At 46.5% G+C, this 21,776-nt stretch overlaps 1 protein-coding gene across 3 annotated transcripts in view; it reads right to left on the bottom strand.

Moving 5' to 3' along the window:
- The window catches only part of GABBR1 (gamma-aminobutyric acid type B receptor subunit 1), an 86,789-nt gene that overhangs the window by 18,157 nt on the left and 46,856 nt on the right, over nucleotides 1-21,776 (bottom strand). For all 3 annotated transcript variants that reach the window (XM_083160267.1, XM_083160269.1, XM_083160268.1), the window contains exons 10-18: nucleotides 21,173-21,274; nucleotides 20,744-20,809; nucleotides 20,057-20,248; nucleotides 19,721-19,963; nucleotides 19,059-19,122; nucleotides 18,483-18,560; nucleotides 17,982-18,132; nucleotides 15,408-15,540; nucleotides 14,552-14,668 (exon numbers count right to left, since the gene is read on the bottom strand). In XM_083160267.1, coding sequence (XP_083016393.1) covers nucleotides 14,552-14,668; nucleotides 15,408-15,540; nucleotides 17,982-18,132; nucleotides 18,483-18,560; nucleotides 19,059-19,122; nucleotides 19,721-19,963; nucleotides 20,057-20,248; nucleotides 20,744-20,809; nucleotides 21,173-21,274 — 1,146 coding nt within the window. The remainder of the gene's footprint in view (nucleotides 1-14,551; nucleotides 14,669-15,407; nucleotides 15,541-17,981; nucleotides 18,133-18,482; nucleotides 18,561-19,058; nucleotides 19,123-19,720; nucleotides 19,964-20,056; nucleotides 20,249-20,743; nucleotides 20,810-21,172; nucleotides 21,275-21,776) is intronic.

Below are 21,776 nucleotides of genomic sequence, written 5' to 3'. Positions count from 1 at the left end.
CCCAAAAATAAAAAAATCCTTATTGCCACAATTACCATTGGCGAGTCATTGGGACATCAGCACATGTGCAAGCTGGAGCCACTGGGGGGCGCCACCTGAAATTTTGCATCCGGTATGAACTTATGCCACTGATTGGTCGCTGGCGCTTTACAGTAAGGAGACAATTGCTATAACCATAAGTGTCCGTAACGCCGCTACCTGCCTTCCTAACAAACCCCGAGAGGGAATGCCTTCACTCCATAGTGGGCAGAATGGGGGAGGTCAGGGGGATAACAACGCTGGACATTGGGCGGTATTCAATGAGCCTGATTCACCAGGTTTTTATGGCGAATTTGTGCTGTTTGGCGAATTTTTTACTAAAATGGTGAATCACCCTATTCAATGACCAGATGGCGAATACATTTGTAGTTTTTTTTCGCCATGATTCACCGAGTAGCAATCGCTATCTTTTTATGGTGAAGTGGAATGTGAACTTCTAAAATAAAGTGTTTTGTTTTTTACATTTGGTGTCAAAAAATCAGGAATTTTATTCTGAGGAGGGGCATGCTATTTTTATTCATGTGCTGTAAGCACATGAGTATATATTTAATTTAAAAAATATATATATTTTTTTTTACACAGCAGCCAGCAGGGGGCGCCGGAGCCAAGCCGCTCATTAGATATTCATATATTAACTGCACCCGATCGTTACATATGCATGATCGGGTGTAGTGAATATACCCGGTCCCCTGCTGGCACCCCCGGGGGGCAGCCTGTGCTGCCTGGCACCCGGGGAGCCCACCTCCCCCCCACATACGCTCTGGGGCAGGCAGAGAGACTTCCATCTCCCTGCCTGCCACCGTCCTCAGGCTCCCCGCCGCAGGAGCTCATATTCGCTGGTCAGGGGCAGCGAGCCCCTGACTCGTTGAATACCGGAGCCGGCGAGGCTCCGGAACGTGGCGAATGTGCAGCAAATCCTAAACAGGATTCGCTGCACCTCGCCGGTATTCACATTGAATACCGCCCATTGTGTCGATGATGTCAGCGCTTGACCCAAATTCGTCCATCTCCGGCCAAGATAAAAGTCTTTTACCGGCGAATGGAAAAAAATAAATAATTTGATGGTCAGCGATCATCGAAATGATTTTTCACCTGTGCGGACGCGTGCGAGGGGCATTCGGTCAGCAGGCCTGAATCAGGCTCACAACGCGTTCCCGGAGCAGGGCGATATTCTGAAGGCGCAGGAGCCCCGATTCCATACGTCGGAGGCAGCACATATATTATTGGAATAGCACACAGATGTGCTGCGCTGATAATACTCCACCCAAAGATTTATCCAACAGCCGGAAACATTATCTGAAAGGTGACAAGTACAGTGTGATGATAAACAGGGGAGAATAGAGAGATTTATAGCCCTGTAATCCAGAGCGAAGTCCTGGAGGAAATGTCTCACAGTGACAAGCCGCCGGTCTCCGGCTTCTGAGATCCATTAATAACGCGGCGAGACGAAGTAACCGAGGCGGCAGAAATGAGGACATTACACTGATAAGCCATTATAAATCACCGGCATCCTAATAACTGGGATACTGAGTGCAGGCCTGGAGGCACGGCTCAGCGTATTACCGTCCTCAGATTAAGATATATAACCGCGTGTACCGGGGCGCAGGCGGTATGATGATGTATGTACCAAATCATGCAGTGAACCTGAGCCGCCGGCACGATGTTCTCCACGAGTCCCTGTGAGACTGCGGTATATGGCATCACGGCGGCAGAGAACGTCTTTATTATACTCCATGCATCACACAGCACCACCTGCTTATTAGGTCTCCACCAGCAGGCAACTTTAAGTTCTTAGGTTTTACATGTGCCCTGTATATATGGATTAGGTTCCACATCCTGACGGCCAGGATTCTGACAGTGACATCGCAATGGATCCGGGTAAGTATTTTAACCCTTCCCCTAACACAGGCATGTCCAAACTGTGGCCCTCCAGCTGCTGTGAAACTACACATCCCAGCATGCCTTGCCATGGTTTTAGCATTCCCTAATAGCAAAACTGTGGCATGGCATGATGGGACTTGTAGTTTCACAACAGCTGGAGGAACATCGTTTGGACAGGCCTGCCCTAACAAATCCCTCCTGCAGAGGAGACTTTTCCCTCTTTAGAAGGTTTGACACGTCACCCCAAAAGACAGTTATTAATCTGAATTACCTTTGGATACGGCACAGAGCTGTATCTAACGCAGAGGGTAGAGCAGATCTATGGTGTATCCAACGGTAAAGCAAAAATAAACCCCAATCACTGGACGATAAAAGAGCTGTCAGGAAATTTGACCTGGAAGTCAGATGCATAACACAATGGGTCGTTGCCCATGGCAACCAATCAGATTCTATCTATTATCTTCTAGAAGGTGCTAATTAAATAAGAAGTAGAATCTGGCATGATGATAACTGGGTCTCTCCCACTATACAAACCCAGGAAATCCAGTGTAATACAAGCCGGCGACACGGCGCGCAGCGTTCCCCCCCTCGGAAAAGTGAGAACTCAGCAAATGCTTCAGGGAGGGGTGATAACTGCCTGAGAGGCCAACCCCCCCCCAAGCATGTGGGGGTACCCGATCATTACCGCAGCTGGGTATTTGCTGTATAGATGGAGGGAACTGGAGACAGATGACGGGAAAAGGGGCGATGTGGGACACCTGACTGTGAGATGTGGCCGGAGGGGACAGCACAGGATCTGTACAGATAAGGAGCCAGACGCCGCGCGCTGCCACTAGCTGTTCTCTGTCATACTCCATCTTGTATATTAAGTCTGATCAGTGCTATTTCCCCAGTAATCTCTGCTCATGATAAGGTGTGATTCTGCCTCTGTGCAGAAGATGTGCAGTGAGGTTCGGGAACGGGGGGGTGCGACAGTGCGAGGATCCTGCATTGCGTCGCTGTCTGTTGCCACGGAAACACGAAGCAAAAGGAAAAAAAATGATATATAAAATATGAGCTTACTGCCCACCGGCCCCCCTCAGTATCCCTATTCCCCTGTCATCCTCATCTTGTTATGCCTGTCACTGCCACCTAAATCCAGGAGGGGAGCTTCATCCTGCAGCACCTCTGGGGGGAAGCTTGGGGGGGGGGGTGTATTTAAAGGGACATTTAAAAGGTCCTCAGAGATCCCTCCTGCTCAGGTATCTAATGAGAGAATAAAGTAATCCTATCTGTGACTGGGGTGGAGCAACAGAGCTTATGATTTATTTATCTATTAACAGTTTCTCTTATAGCGCATACATATTCCGCAGCGCCGTACAGAGAATATTAGAACAGTCACATCAGTCCCTGCCCCAGTGGAGCTTACAATCTTACAATCTATGTTCTCTACCACATGTACACGCACACACAGACATTCCAGGGTTAATTTGTTGGGAGCCAATTAGCCTACCAGTATATTTTTGGAATGTGGGGGAAAACCGGAGTACCCGGAGGAAACCCATGCAAGCACGGGGAGAATATACAAACTCCGCACAGATATAGCCATGGTGGGAATAGAACCCATGTCCTCAGCGCTGTGAGGCAGAAACGCTAACCATTACACCAGCCATACTGCCCCAAGCTACTATCTCTCTACAAGCTTTGATAAATCCCCCCTTGGTCTGGATTGCCTACTAACATCACAGCAATGGCCACTGCAAAATGGCCATTGAATAGTAGCAGCGACGCCACCAGAACAGCCCTTAACCATCGATGGTTCAGCTTACAGCAGGGCCCTCTAACCTCCAAGTCGGTCTGTTGTTACCCAGTTTGTTTTATCACTGTCTACTATTGTAAAGCGCAACGGAATCTGCTGCGCTATATAAGACACTGTAACAGAATCTGCTGCGCTATATAAGACACTGTAACGGAATCTGCTGCGCTATATAAGACACTGTAACTGAATCTGCTGTGCTATATAAGACACTGTAACGGAATCTGCTGCGCTATATAAGACACTGTAACAGAATCTGCTGCGCTATATAAGACACTGTAACGGAATCTGCTGCGCTATATAAGACACTGTAACAGAATCTGCTGCGCTATATAAGACACTGTAACGGAATCTGCTGCGCTATATAAGACACTGTAACGGAATCTACTGCGCTATATAAGATGCTGTAACGGAACTTGCTGCGCTATATAAGACGCTGTAACGGCTGCGCTATATAAGACACTGTAACGGAATCTGCTGCGCTATATAAGACGCTGTAACGGAATCTGCTGCGCTATATAAGACACTGTAACGGAATCTGCTGCTCTATAGAAGTAACTGTAATGGAATCTGCTGCGCTATATAAGACACTGTAACGGAATCTACTGTACTATATAAGACACTGTAACGGAATCTGCTGCGCTATATAAGACGCTGTAATGGAATCTGCTGCTCTATATAAGTAACTGTAATGGAATCTGCTGCACTATATAAGACACTGTAACGGAATCTGCTGCGCTATATCAGACGCTGTAACGGAATCTGCTGCGCTATATAATACGCTGTAACGGAATCTGCTGCGCTATATAAGACGCTGTAACGGAATCTGCTGCGCTATATAAGACACTGTAACGGAATCTGCTGCGCTATATAAGACGCTGTAACGGAATCTGCTGCGCTATATAAGACACTGTAACGGAATCTGCTGTGCTATATAAGACACTGTAACAGAATCTGCTGCGCTATATAAGACCCTGTAACAGAATCTGCTGCGCTATATAAGACAATTTAACGGAATCTGCTGCGCTATATAAGACCTGTAACAGAATCTGCTGCGATATATAAGACACTGTAAATAAATAAATAAATAAATGGTTAAACATGTGCAGTAGAAGCTGTTGAGGTGTCCGCAGCCAAAAGCAAGCCAGCAGAGAATCAGATAGGCATAGGAAAGAAGCATCCAATGGCAGGCAAGCATATGAGATGGAAAAGCATCAATAGATTGAGAACATCGATGGTTGCTGAAAAACTATTTCTTATGTCCATCCACATGTGAACAATAATGATTCAAATCGGAGGTTTAACTGCTGAAAAGCCTTTCTGGAGTAAAGTGCCCCATACATCAGCAATTAATTGTGACAATTTTCAGATATGGAATTGCTTAATCAGGTTTTTAAACATGTTTAATAATCTGGTATTATCTGCAGATCTTTTTATATGTGTGGGCATTCCCAATTCGTCGTCTTCATCTATTTACATTATGAACAGCAATCGATTGGGCAATTTCCAGATATGAAGATGCAATCTTTAGATGGAAAAATCTGCCGATCACTGAAATAAATCTGTAATGTGTGGGCAAAGTCAGATAGATTGTAAAATCCATTTATCTGGCCAAAAAATCCCTGTATCTGGAAATCCATAAATTGTGATTGCTGATGTATGGGGCCCTTAAAGCTGGGTACACATCTATACAATCCCTGTTTTCTTGCGACCGTTCGACCGACTGTAGACGCGTCGGACCATCCACAAACAACAGCCGATTTACACACCTGTACAATTTTACTTGCGACGTCCAATGTACTCCCGTCCAAACAGTCACAAGAAAAAGATTGTACCAACGCACACACTCTCTTGATTTGGGCTATTGACACGATATATATAAACAAAATTATCATAATGGGCTGGGTTAAGGGCATACCAAAACAAAGAGGCGTGAGTACAGAACCTAAACAAAAGTCGGGGTACGCAGCCGGCAGGGTGACTATGGACAGATATGGCAAACTGCTATAAAGACGGGGAAAGCATCTACAGTCAGCCGGCAGGGTGACTATGGACAGATACCGCAAACTGCTATAAAGACGGGGGAAAGCGTCTACAGTCAGTTTGCGGTATCTGTCCATAGTCACCCTGCCGGCTGACTGTCGAATGCTTTCCCCAGTCTTGGGGTGCATGTATATTATTATTATTTCTTTAAATACACATGGGGAGAGGTGAACGCTTCTTGTGCTGTACGAGAGATCACGCAGCTATGGAACGCCCAAATGGGCATTCCAGCTTTGGCAGTATAGTCGCAAGAACGGCCAGCATATCGATCGAACATGCCTACACACTGCACTTTTGTTCCGATATGGGCCCGTCCTGTTGGATGAAAATTAAACAGCAAAGAACCTTCGACCGACAGAGTATGGACGGACAAGACCGTTTTTGGCCGTTTATCAATCGTACAGAGGGAGTCGGGACAGCGTACACTCCTATACAATTGAACGGCGTCCGACCCAGAATGGAAGAACGGCCCGACGATTGTATATATGTGTACCCAGCTTAAAGGTCTATAGATTTACAGTAACCCAAAGCAACGCAGCCTGGGAGGGTTTTTTTCTTTACAGAACACAAGAATGGTTACCATAGCAACAGCACACCTTGGCAAAAACAAACACCTTGGTTGTTAGTTTGGGATCTATGTACTAAGGATTGGAGAGAGATAAAATACTGGCCAATCAGCTCCTAACTGCCATGTTGCAGTCTGTGTGTAGAAAAATGACAGTGAATGCTTGGTAGTTTGCGTCTCTCCGATATATATCACTTAGTATATCTGTCCCTAAAAAGCCAGAAGGAATCGCTGCAGAGGTAAGCAAAATGCCCGGTGAGCTGGGACTTGTAGTTCCACAACAGTTTGTTCTTCCCGACACGATGTCCTGCATTCCTCAATGGTAATTACACTCTAATCATGGCAGCCAGCACAATATCCGTTCTCCTAGTGAGGTTAATTTAGCAGCTGCTCCCGCTGGGAAGATTCTTACCCCCTGCTGCGGATCAGCACAATTACAATTCAGAGACGGTTGCAATGAATTGACCTGTGTGATTACAGCACAATCTTCTGCCTCTTATTTCCCTTCTGACCACCATTGTCACCTCTGATCCCCCCCTCCCCTCTCTCTGACAGGATTGCTGACAGTGCGCTCCGCTCTACTGACTCCCCATAGGGGGAAGCTGCAGCGCCGACTCCTGAGGCTGGTCTGTGGGGAGTGCAATTCTCACAGCTTCCTTAGAAGCTTAATTAAAAAAAGAAGATAATACATTTATAGAAAATATGTATGGAGCCCCATAACGGGCGACCTGCCATCAGATTTAGGGCTCATTCGCACCAATAGGGGTGTTTAACTAATATGGGGTGGATTCTGTCAAAGCAGTGGACGGCGCAGCTTCCGGCTTGATGGGGGCACGATCTGGAGTCCCGTAATTGCACCTCGTGTTCGGTCTAGCGCCCTGCACCTCTTAAAACCTGTGCAGTTCCTCTTTCCTGCCTGTGGTTTCGCTCTCTGCTTTGCTGCTTCGAACACAGGTTGGTCTGTATTTCAGCACTGAGATACAGACCAGACTGTGCTAGAAGCACCACAGCAGAGAGCGAAACCCCAGGCAGGAAAGAGGAACTGCAGGGGTGCAAGAATGAACACGTGTGACCGGTTTCTAGTGTGTGACAAGGGGAAACGTTTTCTGCATGAACCTCATTAGCGTACAGACATGTGGACTAATCTGGGATGTGGATGAGCCCTAAGGGGACTGTAATCCGTTAAATGACTGATAATATCATCTGTAAATACTGTCATTACTGCCAGATCCTCAGTGACAACACCACAGCATTTCCGCTGATCTCATTTGCAAGAGTGCATCATATAATGTGCGCCTTATAATCAGATCATCTCTGGTGTGCGTCGTTAGTACATGAGAGCTACACTCCTGTCAGATAACACACACACAAAATGCTGATTAATATAAATTCCTGGATTATTACCAGCATATAACATTCACAGCTCCTGGTCTGTGGTACCACAGAAGGTCATAGCCCAGTATTAAATAGGGCCTGGTTAAAGGCTTGGGGCTCAAAATGATCAAGGAGGAGTTGTGTGGGTGTGGCCAGTCCTGTGTGGGCGTGGGCAGTGCTGTGTGGGCGTGTCCGTCTCCCTAATCTATCAGCCACATTTCTCCATAATTACATAAAAATAGACGCATTTCATTATTTATTTATTTATTTTAGGAAAATTGAAATACAATATTAATACTTTGGATTTATGGTTAACTGTAAGTGGCAAATCGCACATCCTCGAGGAGGGGGCCCTGCCCCCTCTATTTTTTTAACCTGCATTATCTGCCCGTCCTGCCCGATTTATCCGGGACTACCTAAAGAATTTAGCACAACTTTGCATCTTTCCAGTGGAATGCAATGTAGTTTTCTGCACAGAACTGCAATCAGTCAATCAATCAATCAATCAATCAATCATTCACATAACTGTGCAAAGTAGGAAGGGACATATTGCTGGGTACTAGTGTATTATCAGGGTGCCCAATTTGCCTACGTACGTTGGCGTAGAGATCGCACCACATGCAATCGCATGCGATGCGATGGTACTTGTTACATTTCACAGCACCCCTGGCCGTGGATTGCATTGCATGCGATTTTATCGTGTGCGATGCCATACAATGTGATTTAGCACCCCCCCACTATCCACGTCACCCCGAAGTGTGGCGAGCGAAGCGTCCTCCCGACCTTTTCATACCCCCACTAACCACTTTGGCGTGGAGTTGATTTTCTAAAGTGTGGCGAACGCAGCGAGCCAATGAGCCCCGCGCGGAGACTCGGAATACATGTAAAGTAATCCACGTCCGCCCGCCACACTTTAGAAAATCAACTCCATGCCGACATGGATAGTGGGAGTATGAAAAGGTCGCCGCGCTTCGGGCTGACGTGGATAGTGAGGGTGTGCTAAATCGTATAGCATGCGATTTTGTGTGCGATGCGGTCCGCGGCCAGGGGTGCAGTGAAAATTAACTAGTACCATCGCATGCAAAATTGCATGCGATGGGATCTCACTACGCAGAATACGGCACTAAGCTATTTGCTTAGTGGGCACCCTGATAATACACAAGTACCCATTGCTGTCCCTAATACACAGCAGTTAGAAAGGGAGAGCTAAAATTAACACAGCAGGGAGGGAGGGAGAGCTAAAACTAACAGCAGGTAGGGAGAGCTAAAAATAACAGCAGGTTGGGAGGTCGAGCTAAAACCAACACAGCAGGAAGGGAGGGAGAGCTAAAACTAACACAGCAGGGAGGGAGAGCTAAAACTAACAGCAGGGAGGTAGAGCTAAAACTAACACAGCAGGTTGGGAGGTTGAGCTAAAACTAACACAGTAGAGAGAGAGGGAGAGCTAAAACTAACACAGGAGGGAGGGAGAGCTAAAACTAACACAGGAGGGAGGGAGAGCTAAAACTAACACAGCAGGGTGGGAGGGAGAGCTAAAACTAACACAGCAGGGTGGGAGGGAGAGCTAAAACTAACACAGCAGGGAGAGAGAGCTAACACTAACAGCAGGGAGGTAGAGCTAAAACTAACCCAGCAGGTTGGGAGGTTGAGCTAAAACACAGTAGAGAGAGAGGGAGAGCTAAAAACTAACACAGGAGGGAGGGAGAGCTAAAACTAACACAGCAGGGAGGGAGGGAGAGCTAAAACTAACATAGCAGAGAGAGAGGGAGAGCTAAAACTAACATAGCAGGGAGAGAGGGAGAGCTAAAACTAACAAAGCAGGGAGAGAGGGAGAGCTAAAACTACCACGGGAGAGATGGAGAGCTAAAACTAACACAGCAGGGAGAGCTAAAACTAACACAGCAGGGAGAGAGGGAGAGCTAAAACTAACAGCAGGGAGGTAGAGCTAAAACTAACACAGCAGGTTGGGAGGTCGAGCTAAAACTAGCACAGCAGGGAGGGAGAGAGAAAACTAACAGCAGGGAGAGAGGTAGAGATAAAACTAACACAGCAGGGTGGGAGGGAAAGCTGAAACTAACACAGCAGGGAGGGAGGGAGAGCTAAAACTATTTACACTGCACACAAGTGAAGCAGATATGTTTAGTAGATTGTCATATACATATACTGTATACAAAACACTACCTCTTCAAATTAACTGTACATAGGATTATAATTATACAGATAATCTCTCTACAGCCATTGTGGTATCCAGCAAATAAATTAGACCAATTCCCCACAGATGTACCAACATTGACCTCAAGAAGCCTAATACATTAATGTAAGCATTAGGCCAGCAGATGTCATTATCACAAATTATTCCATGATTAAAGCTTTTGAGTGCACGTATGTATCTCTACAGCTAAGGTTTACACCAGGAGGGAACAGTAGTGCATGTGCTCAGTGCAGGGGCTGGCTGGCAACTTTTAGCCTGGGGGGCAAGTCCAGAGCACCGGCCCATAAGTAACAGCGCATTGTTAAATGGAGGTTTTTCGTATATGAATCACTAAAAATAAAAAAAAACAATAATAGGACACCACAGGCTGCTCCCCTGTATAATATCAGGACCCCCACAGGATTCTCCCCCTGGCTAGTTATGCCAGAACCAGTGGTGTAACTAGCCATTTTGGTACCCTGTGCCAGGGTAAAAACAGGAGAGTGCGCACCGAAGGCGCGCGTCAAAATGTAGGAGCAATACTTCATGGGGAAGAGGCGTGGCCATATAAAAGTACTAATAACATCGTAATGCCAATAACACATTATACCACACACAGTAATGCCCATTAAGTATTATACCACACAGCATAATGCCCCTTACACAAAATGTCGCACACCATAATGCCCATATGATATTACGACACACATTATGCGCCATGCAATGCCCCAAGTACACCTGCATATGCCTACATAATGCCCAGAGTTAATGACAGTAGCAGCGCTGCATATATATATATATATATATATATAATGCACACAGTTACCGACAGTAGCAGCACAACTTATACTGTACACAAAGTCCACATCAGTTGCCGACAGTAGTAGTATCACAACTTATACATAATGCCCACACCAGTTACTGACAGTAGTAGCGCTGCTTATACGTAACGCCCAAACCAGTTGCCAAAAGGAGTAGCGCTGCTTATACGTAACACCCACACCAGTTGCCAACAATAGTAGCGCTGCTTATACGTAACACCCACACCAGTTGCCAACAATAGTAGCGCTGCTTATACGTAACACCCACACCAGTTGCCGACAATAGTAGCGTTGCCTATACATAACACCCGCACCAGTTTCTGATAGTAGTAGTGCTGCTTATACGTAACGCCCACACCAACACCAGTCATGACAGCAGTAGTGCTGCCTATACATATGCCCCCACCAGTTGCCGACAGGAATAGCGTTACTTATGCGGGACACAGCACACTGAAAATTTGCCTGGCTTCCCGGCAACTCCGCCCCTGCCACAGGCTGCTCACCTGCATAACAAATAGAAGAGGACACCACTGGCTGCTCTCCTGCATAAATAACGATCTTGACACCACAGGCTGCTCTCTTGCATAAATAAATAACAGGACACCACAGGCTGTTCTCCTGCATAAATAAAGAACATGGCACCACAGGATGTACCCTTGCGTAAAAGACAGGACACCACAGGCTGCTCCCCCTGTATAATAATCATGCCATGACATTACAGGCCGCTCTCCCTGTATAATAAAAGTAATGCCATGACACCATAGGCTGCTCCCCCTGTATAATATAAAAGTAATGCCATGACACCACAGGCTGCTCCCCCTGTATAATAATTTGTGTCATGACATTACTATTATTATATTATACAGGGGGAGCAGCCTGTGGTGTCATGGCATTATTATTATACAGAGGGAGCAGCCTGTGGTGTTATGACATTACTTTTATATTATATAGGGGGAGCAGCCTGTGGTGTCATGGCATTATTGTTATACAGGGGGGGGGGGGGGGCTGTGGTGTCATGGCATAATGCCATGACACCACAGGCTGCTCCCCCTGTACAATAATAATTATGACACCAGAGGCTACTCCCCCTGTATAATAAAATAATAGTAATGCCATGACACAAATTATTAAACAGGGGGAGCAGCCTGTGGCGTCATGGCATTACTTTTATATTATACATGGCATTATTATTATACATTGGTAGCAGCCTGTGGTGACATGGCATTATTATCATACAGAGGGAGCAGCCTGTGGTGTCATGGCATAATGCCATGACACCACAGGCTGCTCCCCGTACAATAATAATTATGACACCACAGGCTGCTCCCGCTGTATAATATAATAATAGTAATGCCATGACAACACAGGCTGCTCCCTCTGTATAATAATATTGCAATGACACCACAGGCTGCTCCCACTGTATAATAATATTGCAATGACACCACAGGCTGCTCCTGCTGTATAATATAATAATAGTAATGCCATGACACAAATTATTATACAGGGGCAGCAGCCTGTGGCGTCATTGCATTATTATTATACAGAGGGAGCAGCCTGTGGTGTCATGGCATTACTTTTATATTATACAGGGGGAGCAGCCTGTGGTGTCATGGCATTATTAGTATACAGAGGGAGCAGCCTGTGGTTTCATGGCATAATGCCATGACACCACAGGCTGCTCCCCCTGTACCATAATAATTATGACACCACAGGCTGCTCCACCTGTATAATATAAAAGTAATGCCATGACACCACAGGCTGCCCCTCCTGTATAATATAATAATAGTAATGCCATGACACAAATTATTATACAGGGGGAGCAGCCTGTGGTGTCATTGCATTAATATTATTATTATACAGAAACATCGTTTTTTTTTTTTTTGTGAGTTTTCACTTACTGTATTTTCTCCTGTCTCCTTCTCCAGAAATTCCACCTCTGCTTTATTCTGTAGTGCGGCCTGTCCTGAATCTAACCTGCGGCCTGCCGTCCTTCCTCTGCAGACGCGTGGGAGGCGTCATCGTCATGACGTCCACCCAGCGTCTGCCACTAACGACGGATGAATAGAGGGAACAGGCGGCCGGGCCCTCCTCCACGTAGTCGTGGAGGCCGGCGGCCATGTTCCTGTGGCCGCAGAGATCTTTTAATAGACTACAGGAACATGGCCGCCGGCAGTGCACAAAAAAAAAAAACGGTATGGCGGCCGCGGACGCGGCCGCGGCCCGCTGCACACATGTCAGAGCGGCCTGGGGGGCAGATGGCACCTTGCCCCCCGGCCCAGCCCGCCCCTGGCTCAGTGGGAGATTGAGGTCGGTGACACTAGATGCACCAAATATATAACTTCTTGTGTTCAAAAAAAGGGGTGTGACCTCACAGGAAGGGGTGTGATACTCACAGGAAGGGGGCATGCCTTAACAGGAAGCTTTATCTGGGGGTGTGCCATGTAGCTGCCCCTACACTTCAGTGACCGGAGCCAGGTACTGCATGATGATGTAACAGTGCACCAGTAACTACGGAGGAGCGAATTTGCACGGCAAACGATTATCGGATGCATGTACACATATCATAGTGCGCATATTGGAGGCCAAACAGCTGAAAAATCCAGTGATTATTCTGATCGCTGGCCATTCGCAAGTTGATTGACAGGAAGCCAGTGTGTGTGGGTGTCACCTGACCGTTTTCTGGGACTGTCAGGGAAAACGCAAGTTTTTAGGGAGGGGTCTGTGATGTCGGCTCCGGCCTCGATCAGCCGGATTCTTTCGCACTGGCAGAGCAGGTCCTGGGTTACGCATAGACTGGGGACATCTGAGTTGCGTATGGGTTTGCAGCTGGCCACTCGCTGATTTGCACAGAACAGGATTTCACTCTGTCTGGGCGGCGGCAATTGCAGCGCTCTGCAAATTCACCCATCAGCGATCACACCTGAATAACCCCATGTCCAGGCACAGGGTCTGATTCTGCTTGTTAGCAAAGCAAAAAAGCATGCACCTGGGCAAAACTGTGCTGCACTGCAGGTGGGGCAGATGCAACATGTGCAGCGAGTTAGATTTGGGTGGGGTGTCTTCAAACTGATATCTACATTGCAGTGTAAGAATAAAGCAGCCAGTATTTACCCTGCACAGAAACAACATAACTCACCCAAATCTAACTCTCTCTGCACGTTACATCTGCCCCCGTGCAGTGCAGCATGGGTTTTCCCAGTTGTGTGCTGTTTTGGTTTGCTAACAAAACGGAATCAGACCCAGAGTTACTAATAACCACAAAGAGTCACATTTACCAGATGAAATACATTTAAATACAAAATAAAATGCACTACAGTACTTCAAATAAGTGCTGTAGGCAATCATTGTCTTTCTGTATAATACATCACAGCGGCCAGATCAATGATCCATATCCGTAAGACGGGTCCAGGTGCTATCAGCTGACCAGAGGCGGCTCCCAGCCGACACCATCATGTATTGTACACCACATCCTCAGCTCCTCTGATTTATGTTAATGTACATCGGGGCCTAGACTCATCGTTCCTAGGGAACACAGCGCTATATAGAATATACACCCCAGATACACCCCAATTACACCCCATGCTCAGCTATAATGGTGTAACAACAGATGCCAATAGAACAGTGCCACCTACTGGCCAAAATTACGATGAAGCACAGAAGAAAGCTTGCACAATATCAATAATAACTTCATGGAGAAATGATGAGGCATTACTGTCATTACCAATATCCAGTAGCATGCACTGGCAGCCATTTTGTTTCCAATAACAGACTTCACAGGGGGTCCATAGTAAGACCACCCCCCCCCTTCACTCAGAAATAATGACACAAGATCAAGTTCTTACCTTCCTCCTCTCCTTCTTGTCGTCCTTCTTAGTGAAGGCGGTGTGGATCCACCAGATCTTGGTAAACATGCTGCCGTACGCCAGGCTGAAGCCCAGTCCCAGGAGCCAGAGTCGGGCCTGTGGGACACGTCGGGAAATCAACACGGGAGGACGGGGCCGCCAAGCAGCACACAGGGGTAGAGTACACACAGTCTATATCCAGCATGCAGGACAGGTGACCTCACTACCACCAGCCGTCCGCCCTCATCTTCCTGTATGATTATCGCATTCTCATCCCCTATAGCTGGGGTAGCCAACCCAAGTCCTCGAGAGCTACCAACAGTGCATGTTTTGCAGGTCTCCTCACAGAATCACAAGTGAGATAATTAGCTCCATCTGTGGATCTTTTAAAATGTGTCAGAGATTAATGAGTGCAGCTGTGCAGCAGCTAGGTTGTCTGGAAATTGTGAACTGTTGGTAGCTCTCGAGGGCTAGGGTTGGCTACCACTGCCCTATAGCGTGGTGGCAGCCATTTTAGCGAGCCGTGCGAGGAGACGCGGTGCACTTTGACGGTGTCCATGTTGATATTCGGGCAAAAAAAAATAATTTGTCGACCTTTTAACTGTCAACCTAGTCATTGTCAACTTAATGCGGTGTTGCTCTTCCAACCCTGTCAACCTTAGTAATGTCGACCTATTTCATGTGTCGCGCTAAGCCATTTCGACCTTCTGTGGTCGACGCAATACCCCAATGTATGTTACCGTAACTATTTCCGCTGTCTGCCCCGTCATATAATAACAGAGTCTGTGTCTCTCGGGGTGTCTATATTACTGCCTGTCTAATGTCCTTATCTCGGTCATGTACGGCTGTCTCTCACCTGGCACACCAGCGGGAAGTGCCACGTCTCTATGTGGTACCCATCAAGGCCGAGAGGGAAGACAGCTGCGAGAGCCAGGATGCAGCCGGCCGCGGTCACATCATTCAGATGGGGTTGGGAGTTCTGGATGTATCTGCAATAAAGGAACATAATAGTCACCCTCTGGTTACTCTGCGGATCACACAGCTGCCTCTCGGGTGTAGAATGGTGGTACTCCCAGAGCTGTGATAGAAATGTCCAGTGCATCGCTGCTATCTGATAGCTCAGACCAGGGGCTGCGATAGTAATGGAGCCGCTGTCCAGCCACCAAGCCCAGAACTATGAATGGAGGTACCGCATGCTCGTCAGGCCCCAGAGGGAATTCTACTCTAGCACCGGAGGATTTTACCACACAGTACGGCAATGGCCTCTCTGGTATACAACATGTCGCCTCTGACTGATCTCTGGGAAATCAGTCATTCAGGTATACAAGATGTCGCCTCTGACTGATGTCCGGGAAGTCAGTCAGTCAGGTATACAACATGTCGCCTCTGACTGATCTCCCGGAAATCAGTCAGTCAGGTATACAGCATGTCGCCTCTGACTGATCTCCAGGAAATCAGTCAGTCAGGTATACAACACGTCGCCTCTGACTGATCTCCGGGAAATCAGTCAGTCAGGTATACAACATGTCGCCTCTGACTGATCTCCGGGAAATCAGTCAGTCAGGTATACAAGATGTCACCTCTGACTGATGTCCGGGAAATCAGTCAGTCAGGTATACAGCATGTCGCCTCTGACTGATCTCTGGGAAATCAGTCAGTCAGGTATACAACACGTCGCCTCTGACTGATCTCCCAGAAATCAGTCAGTCAGGTATACAACATGTCGCCTCTGACTGATCTCCAGGAAATCAGTCAGTCAGGTATACAGCATGTCGCCTCTGACTGATCTCCGGGAAATCAGTCAGTCAGGTGTACAACATGTCGCCTCTTACTGATCTCCAGGAAATCAGTCAGTCAGGTATACAACATGTCGCCTCTGACTGATCTCCAGGAAATCAGTCAGTCAGGTATACAACACGTCGCCTCTGACTGATCTCCAGGAAATCAGTCAGTCAGGTATACAACACGTCGCCTCTGACTGATCTCCAGGAAATCAGTCAGTCAGGTATACAACACGTCGCCTCTGACTGATCTCCGGGAAATCAGTCAGGTATACAGCATGTCGCCTCTGACTGATCTCCGGGAAATCAGTCAGTCAGGTATACAACACGTCGCCTCTGACTGATCTCCAGGAAATCAGTCAGTCAGGTATACAACACGTCGCCTCTGACTGATCTCCAGGAAATCAGTCAGTCAGGTATACAACACGTCGCCTCTGACTGATCTCCGGGAAATCAGTCAGGTATACAACATGTCGCCTCTGACTGATGTCCGGGAAATCAGTCAGTCAGGTATACAAGATGTCGCCTCTGACTGATCTCCAGGAAATCAGTCAGTCAGGTATACAGCATGTCGCCTCTGACTGATCTCCGGGAAATCAGTCAGTCAGGTATACAACATGTCGCCTCTGACTGATGTCCGGGAAGTCAGTCAGGTATACAGCATGTCGCCTCTGACTGATCTCCGGGAAATCAGTCAGTCAGGTATACAACATGTCGCCTCTGACTGATGTCCGGGAAATCAGTCAGTTAGGTGTACAACATGTCGCCTCTGACTGATCTCCGGGAAGTCAGTCAGGTATACAACATGTGGCCTCTGACTGATCTCCAGGAAATCAGTCAGTCAGGTGTACAACATGTCGCCTCTGACTGATCTCCCGGAAATCAGTCAGTCAGGTATACAACATGTCGCCTCTGACTGATCTCCGGGAAATCAGTCAGTCAGGTATACAACATGTCGCCTCTGACTGATGTCCAGGAAATCAGTCAGTCAGGTATACAACACGTCGCCTCTGACTGATCTCCGGGAAGTCAGTCAGGTATACAACATGTGGCCTCTGACTGATCTCCAGGAAATCAGTCAGTCAGGTGTACAACATGTCGCCTCTGACTGATCTCCCGGAAATCAGTCAGTCAGGTATACAACACGTCGCCTCTGACTGATCTCCGGGAAATCAGTCAGTCAGGTATACAACATGTGGCCTCTGACTGATCTCCAGGAAATCAGTCAGTCAGGTATACAACACGTCGCCTCTGACTGATCTCCGGGAAATCACAAATGAGACCTCGGTAAAACATTTATAATTAGAAGAATATTTAAAGAGTAACTGTACAATGTCTGGCTGCCCAGCACCGGGGTACTGTGCCCACCTCTCTGGTCGCAACTCACCCTCAACCCCAGGTGCTGTATATTAGGGGGATACCAAAAATTCCACATGGACAAGGTCGACCAAAGAGCATATGGTGCCAAAATAGAAATGGTCTGTCAGCTATAGCGATCCCCTGATCCTCAGCACTCATCTTCATTCCCACTCCTCACCCCCAATCTCTCCTCTCGCCACTCTCACTTGTTTCCTACTCTCCTTTGCTCACCTTCGTCTCTCCTCTAAACCCATCATTTTACGTACAGGGACCTTATCCCCGGCACTCACCGCACGTGACTATTGTAGATGTTGAACGACAAACAGACGAACCCCAGGAGTATCCCGAGTCCAGCAAGAACCGAAACAGAAATGAAGAGCTTCTGAGAGACATATCGGAAAGTGATGATCACCTTGGTGTGGTCCGAAGGAGGAGACCCCCCTATATATGAGACAGACAGATTGGTCTATTGACAGAATGGATGGATGGGTGGGTGGGTGGGTGGATGGATGTGTGGATGGGGAGTCAGACAGTAAAACCAGCAGGGGGAGAAGGCGAGGATTTAACTATCAGAGATAAATATAGAGTGACAACAAAAGCCACTGATGAGAGCATTTGTTTGAGAACAAAAGAGAGGATGACGGCAGGAAACGAGAAATGAATACAGATGGAAGGAAATAACGGAGGACCTATAATTACCAGACAGAAATGATCGACAGCCTTGGGTCAGGCCAAGTCGGTTTGGGTTAAGGATCATGTGCACAAAATGTCCCATTTTATATCGCACTCACCGATCCACTTGTCGTTATTATACCAGGAGAGGTTGTCCTTCGTGCTGTCATAGTAACCAATCTTCTTGTAGATTCCACCTGCAGAACAAGAGGTGGACAGTCTACATCACAAATCCATCCAACCAATAGCAACTCATCATCTAGCAGCCAATCACATATCAGAGTGTGTTCCACTGGTTGCACCCCTGCTCATCGTGGAAACAAAACTGGCCAGACATGGCCCAGTGCAGGACTAGTCCACTAACTCCATCAAGCAGAACAGAATGACCTGGTAGAAGGATATGTTCCTGGTCACCCACCAACCAAAGAAGGAGAAGAAGTCCATCTAGCTTCCGATTATTGAAGACCTACACTACTGAGGAATTATAAAACAATATCCAAAAAGTTTCCTACTGTGTGCAGGACACTCTCTTTCCCTGGTCTTTATTTAAGATATTTCATTTGAAGTCTAAAGGAAATACTGGGAGAATTGGGGTGTAGAGAATGGTATCTAAACATCCCCAATATTCGCCAGGTCCTCTATACAACTTTTCGGATGGGTCGTGTAATGCAACCCGCGGTCCTCTGAACACTCACCTTGTAGCTGCTCTATTAGCGTCCAGGCCATACGAGAACCGCTCGCGTCAAAGACCACGTGACCCTGGGGGTTAAAGTAGGGATGTGTCAAAGGTCGTAACGGCATAAACACAATGTGGGAATAAACATTAGGCAATGACCATATGGGGAGATTGCCGTAGGGAAGAGCTTGGCAGAAAGATACAGGTACCCAGCTACCAATCAGTCATAGATGAATGAAGGTGCTATAGAGATAAACTGTGTGGTGCGTAACCAACTGGCTTGAAAACTGTCCACAAACCGAGAAGATGGAGCTGAAAACTACGGCTCACATTAATATACATGATCATCATTAACAAAATGGTGCTCAATTCTTTCATAAATAAGTTTTTAAAAGTTCACAAATATTTTGAAATCTTCTAATTGTAATTTGCCATGAAATAAAAGATGCGGATATGACAGAGACCATCCTTCACGATGCCCTTATTGTTGTACTTTAAATATTCTGGGTCACGGTATGTATTAAAGATGAGGAAATAAATCATCGGTTTGCTCCCTGAGAGAAGGGCAGTTGAAAGAACATGATGGAACACAAATGATACGCATCGACGGGGAACGTTGGTGATAGGAAAGTGACACCACAAAATAAATCAAGAGCTTATGATGAATGGTGGGAAACTCACTGAAACGCCATCGAAGGAAGATGAATTCATGGCCTTATAGATTTCTCGACTGATGTTGTCATTGTTATAGTTGAAGTCTTCCAACCATAGCCCTTTTTTGGACAGTTCATACGCGGTCTTATTAAGGGCAAGAGCAAGGGCCCAGATAGCATCGTAAGCAAGGGGGGCCTCTTGAAGACCTCCTACCCCTTCTGGGTCCTTCCCAAGACGCTTCTGAAGCTTCTCCATGAACTCCTGAGATGTCTGGGAGAGAACATGAGAAATAGGTCATGAAGGTGCAATAGGAGGATGAAGGACAAGCACGGCAGAGTCAGATATGCACCGGTAAACCCGTACCATGTTGGAGATGCCACGTGTGTTTTCTGGGTTCAGCATCACTATCTCTGTGGTCACATGGCCCTCCACGGCACGAGTCATCTCCTCCACGGTGCAGTTAATTGATGGGTCGGGTGTCTTAAACCAGTTGTCGGCATACCAACCAATCAAGAACCAAACATACTTCTTACCAAAGAGACGTTCCTTGTAGACCTTAAGGAAGAAGAAGTCATTTAGAGGTTTAGGAGAGCTGAGAGCTGTATGGTTTCCATTTAGACAGAGGATGAGAACAGACAAATCTATGGGGGAGATGTATAAAATCTTGGAGAGCGATAACGTGGAGACGTTGCTCATTGCAACCAACCAATCAGCTTCTGTGATTTTTTTTCTAGCAATGCCTGTAAAATAACAGCTGCTTGGTTGGTCTGAGCTATTACTCCACTTCTCTTTCCAAGATTTGATATAACTCCCTCACGCTTCTAAAGAGACCTTAAAAAGAAAAGTCCATGAGATGTACAATGTACGAACCTTAAGACCATGGGAAGTGCTATATCAGGATGTCTAGACAATGTTTAGAACTTCATAGAGCTTAAGGACTGACAACAACTTGGAGTTGACCCCATTTTAAGAAGAAGAATAAGAAGCCGCTGAAATTCTAAGAACAGCAACTGCATGCGCCACAGATGAAGAAGAAATGCCTCATTTTACCTCACAAAAGACCTTCCGTGCTTCCGTTTCATAAAATAATCCGACTATTATTCTAGCATCCTGCCGCTGAAAGGAAGAGATAAAGAGCAGTAATAACAATACAATAAGGAGAGACCGGTACTGAAGATAGAGAGTAGATCAAGACTTTGGAGTATTGAAGGAGAATTGAAGGTAAAAAGGACAGAAGGTACACCAGGTCAGCGACAAAAGAAGAAAGCCGAGGGAAAGAATAGAGGAGGCAGAAGAGGGAATGTGGTTGAGAAAAGTCAATTAATGAGCTTTATTGACCAAGCAAAGAGTCAATCGCAGCGGTGCAGTCCTAACCGTCGACTAAAGCTCAATCTCGCGGGAAGAACGCTGCACTGGATGAATTCTAATTCCAACCAGGAGCCATGTCCCAAGAGGCAACAAAGACTCGAGAGCCTGTACCTTGAGATTTTTCACCGGAACAGTTGGGTCAGAGAAGAAGCTCTGTCGGAACGTGATTTCAATACCAGCTTCCTTCACTCGCTCCTCCAGGTCATCCAGAGTCTAAAAAGGGAAAGAATTAATCAGCGAAGCTTCTGGAAAGGTATGACATGTCTTATAATTATAAAGTCCTGAGGGATCTCTATGCGAAAGGAGGCCCGGTTATTAAGATAATGAGTTGCGAGATACTGCAGACCGGGCTTTTGATATCATCTCCCTTCTTAGAAAAGTCTTTTGAGTTTTGTGGTTGTTTTAATAAAATCTAAAATAATAATAGTAACAATAATTAAAATAAGTAACACATACTTTATTGGTCGAATGAGCCAGGTTCAATTATTTTTAATGTCACATTCATAGACAGTTAGAGAACCGTTGGGCCTAGTAGGGTGTCCAAAGGTAATAAGTGTGAGGTCAACAGTATATAATCCAGATAATCAAAAACTAAAAATAAATATATATTTATTTTATTAGTCCCAACAAGGTTTTCAGAATGTAATTGAATCCCTCAGACTCATTTGTCAACCATATTGTAACCTACAGGGAGAAGTATGGGGCCTGATGGGAG

The sequence above is a fragment of the Crinia signifera genome, chromosome 9, assembly GCF_055691185.1.
Source record: "Crinia signifera chromosome 9, ASM5569118v1, whole genome shotgun sequence".
NCBI lineage: Eukaryota > Metazoa > Chordata > Amphibia > Anura > Myobatrachidae > Crinia > Crinia signifera.
The sequence above is the reverse complement of the archived record's forward strand: the minus strand, read 5'-3'. Positions and strand labels throughout refer to the sequence as shown.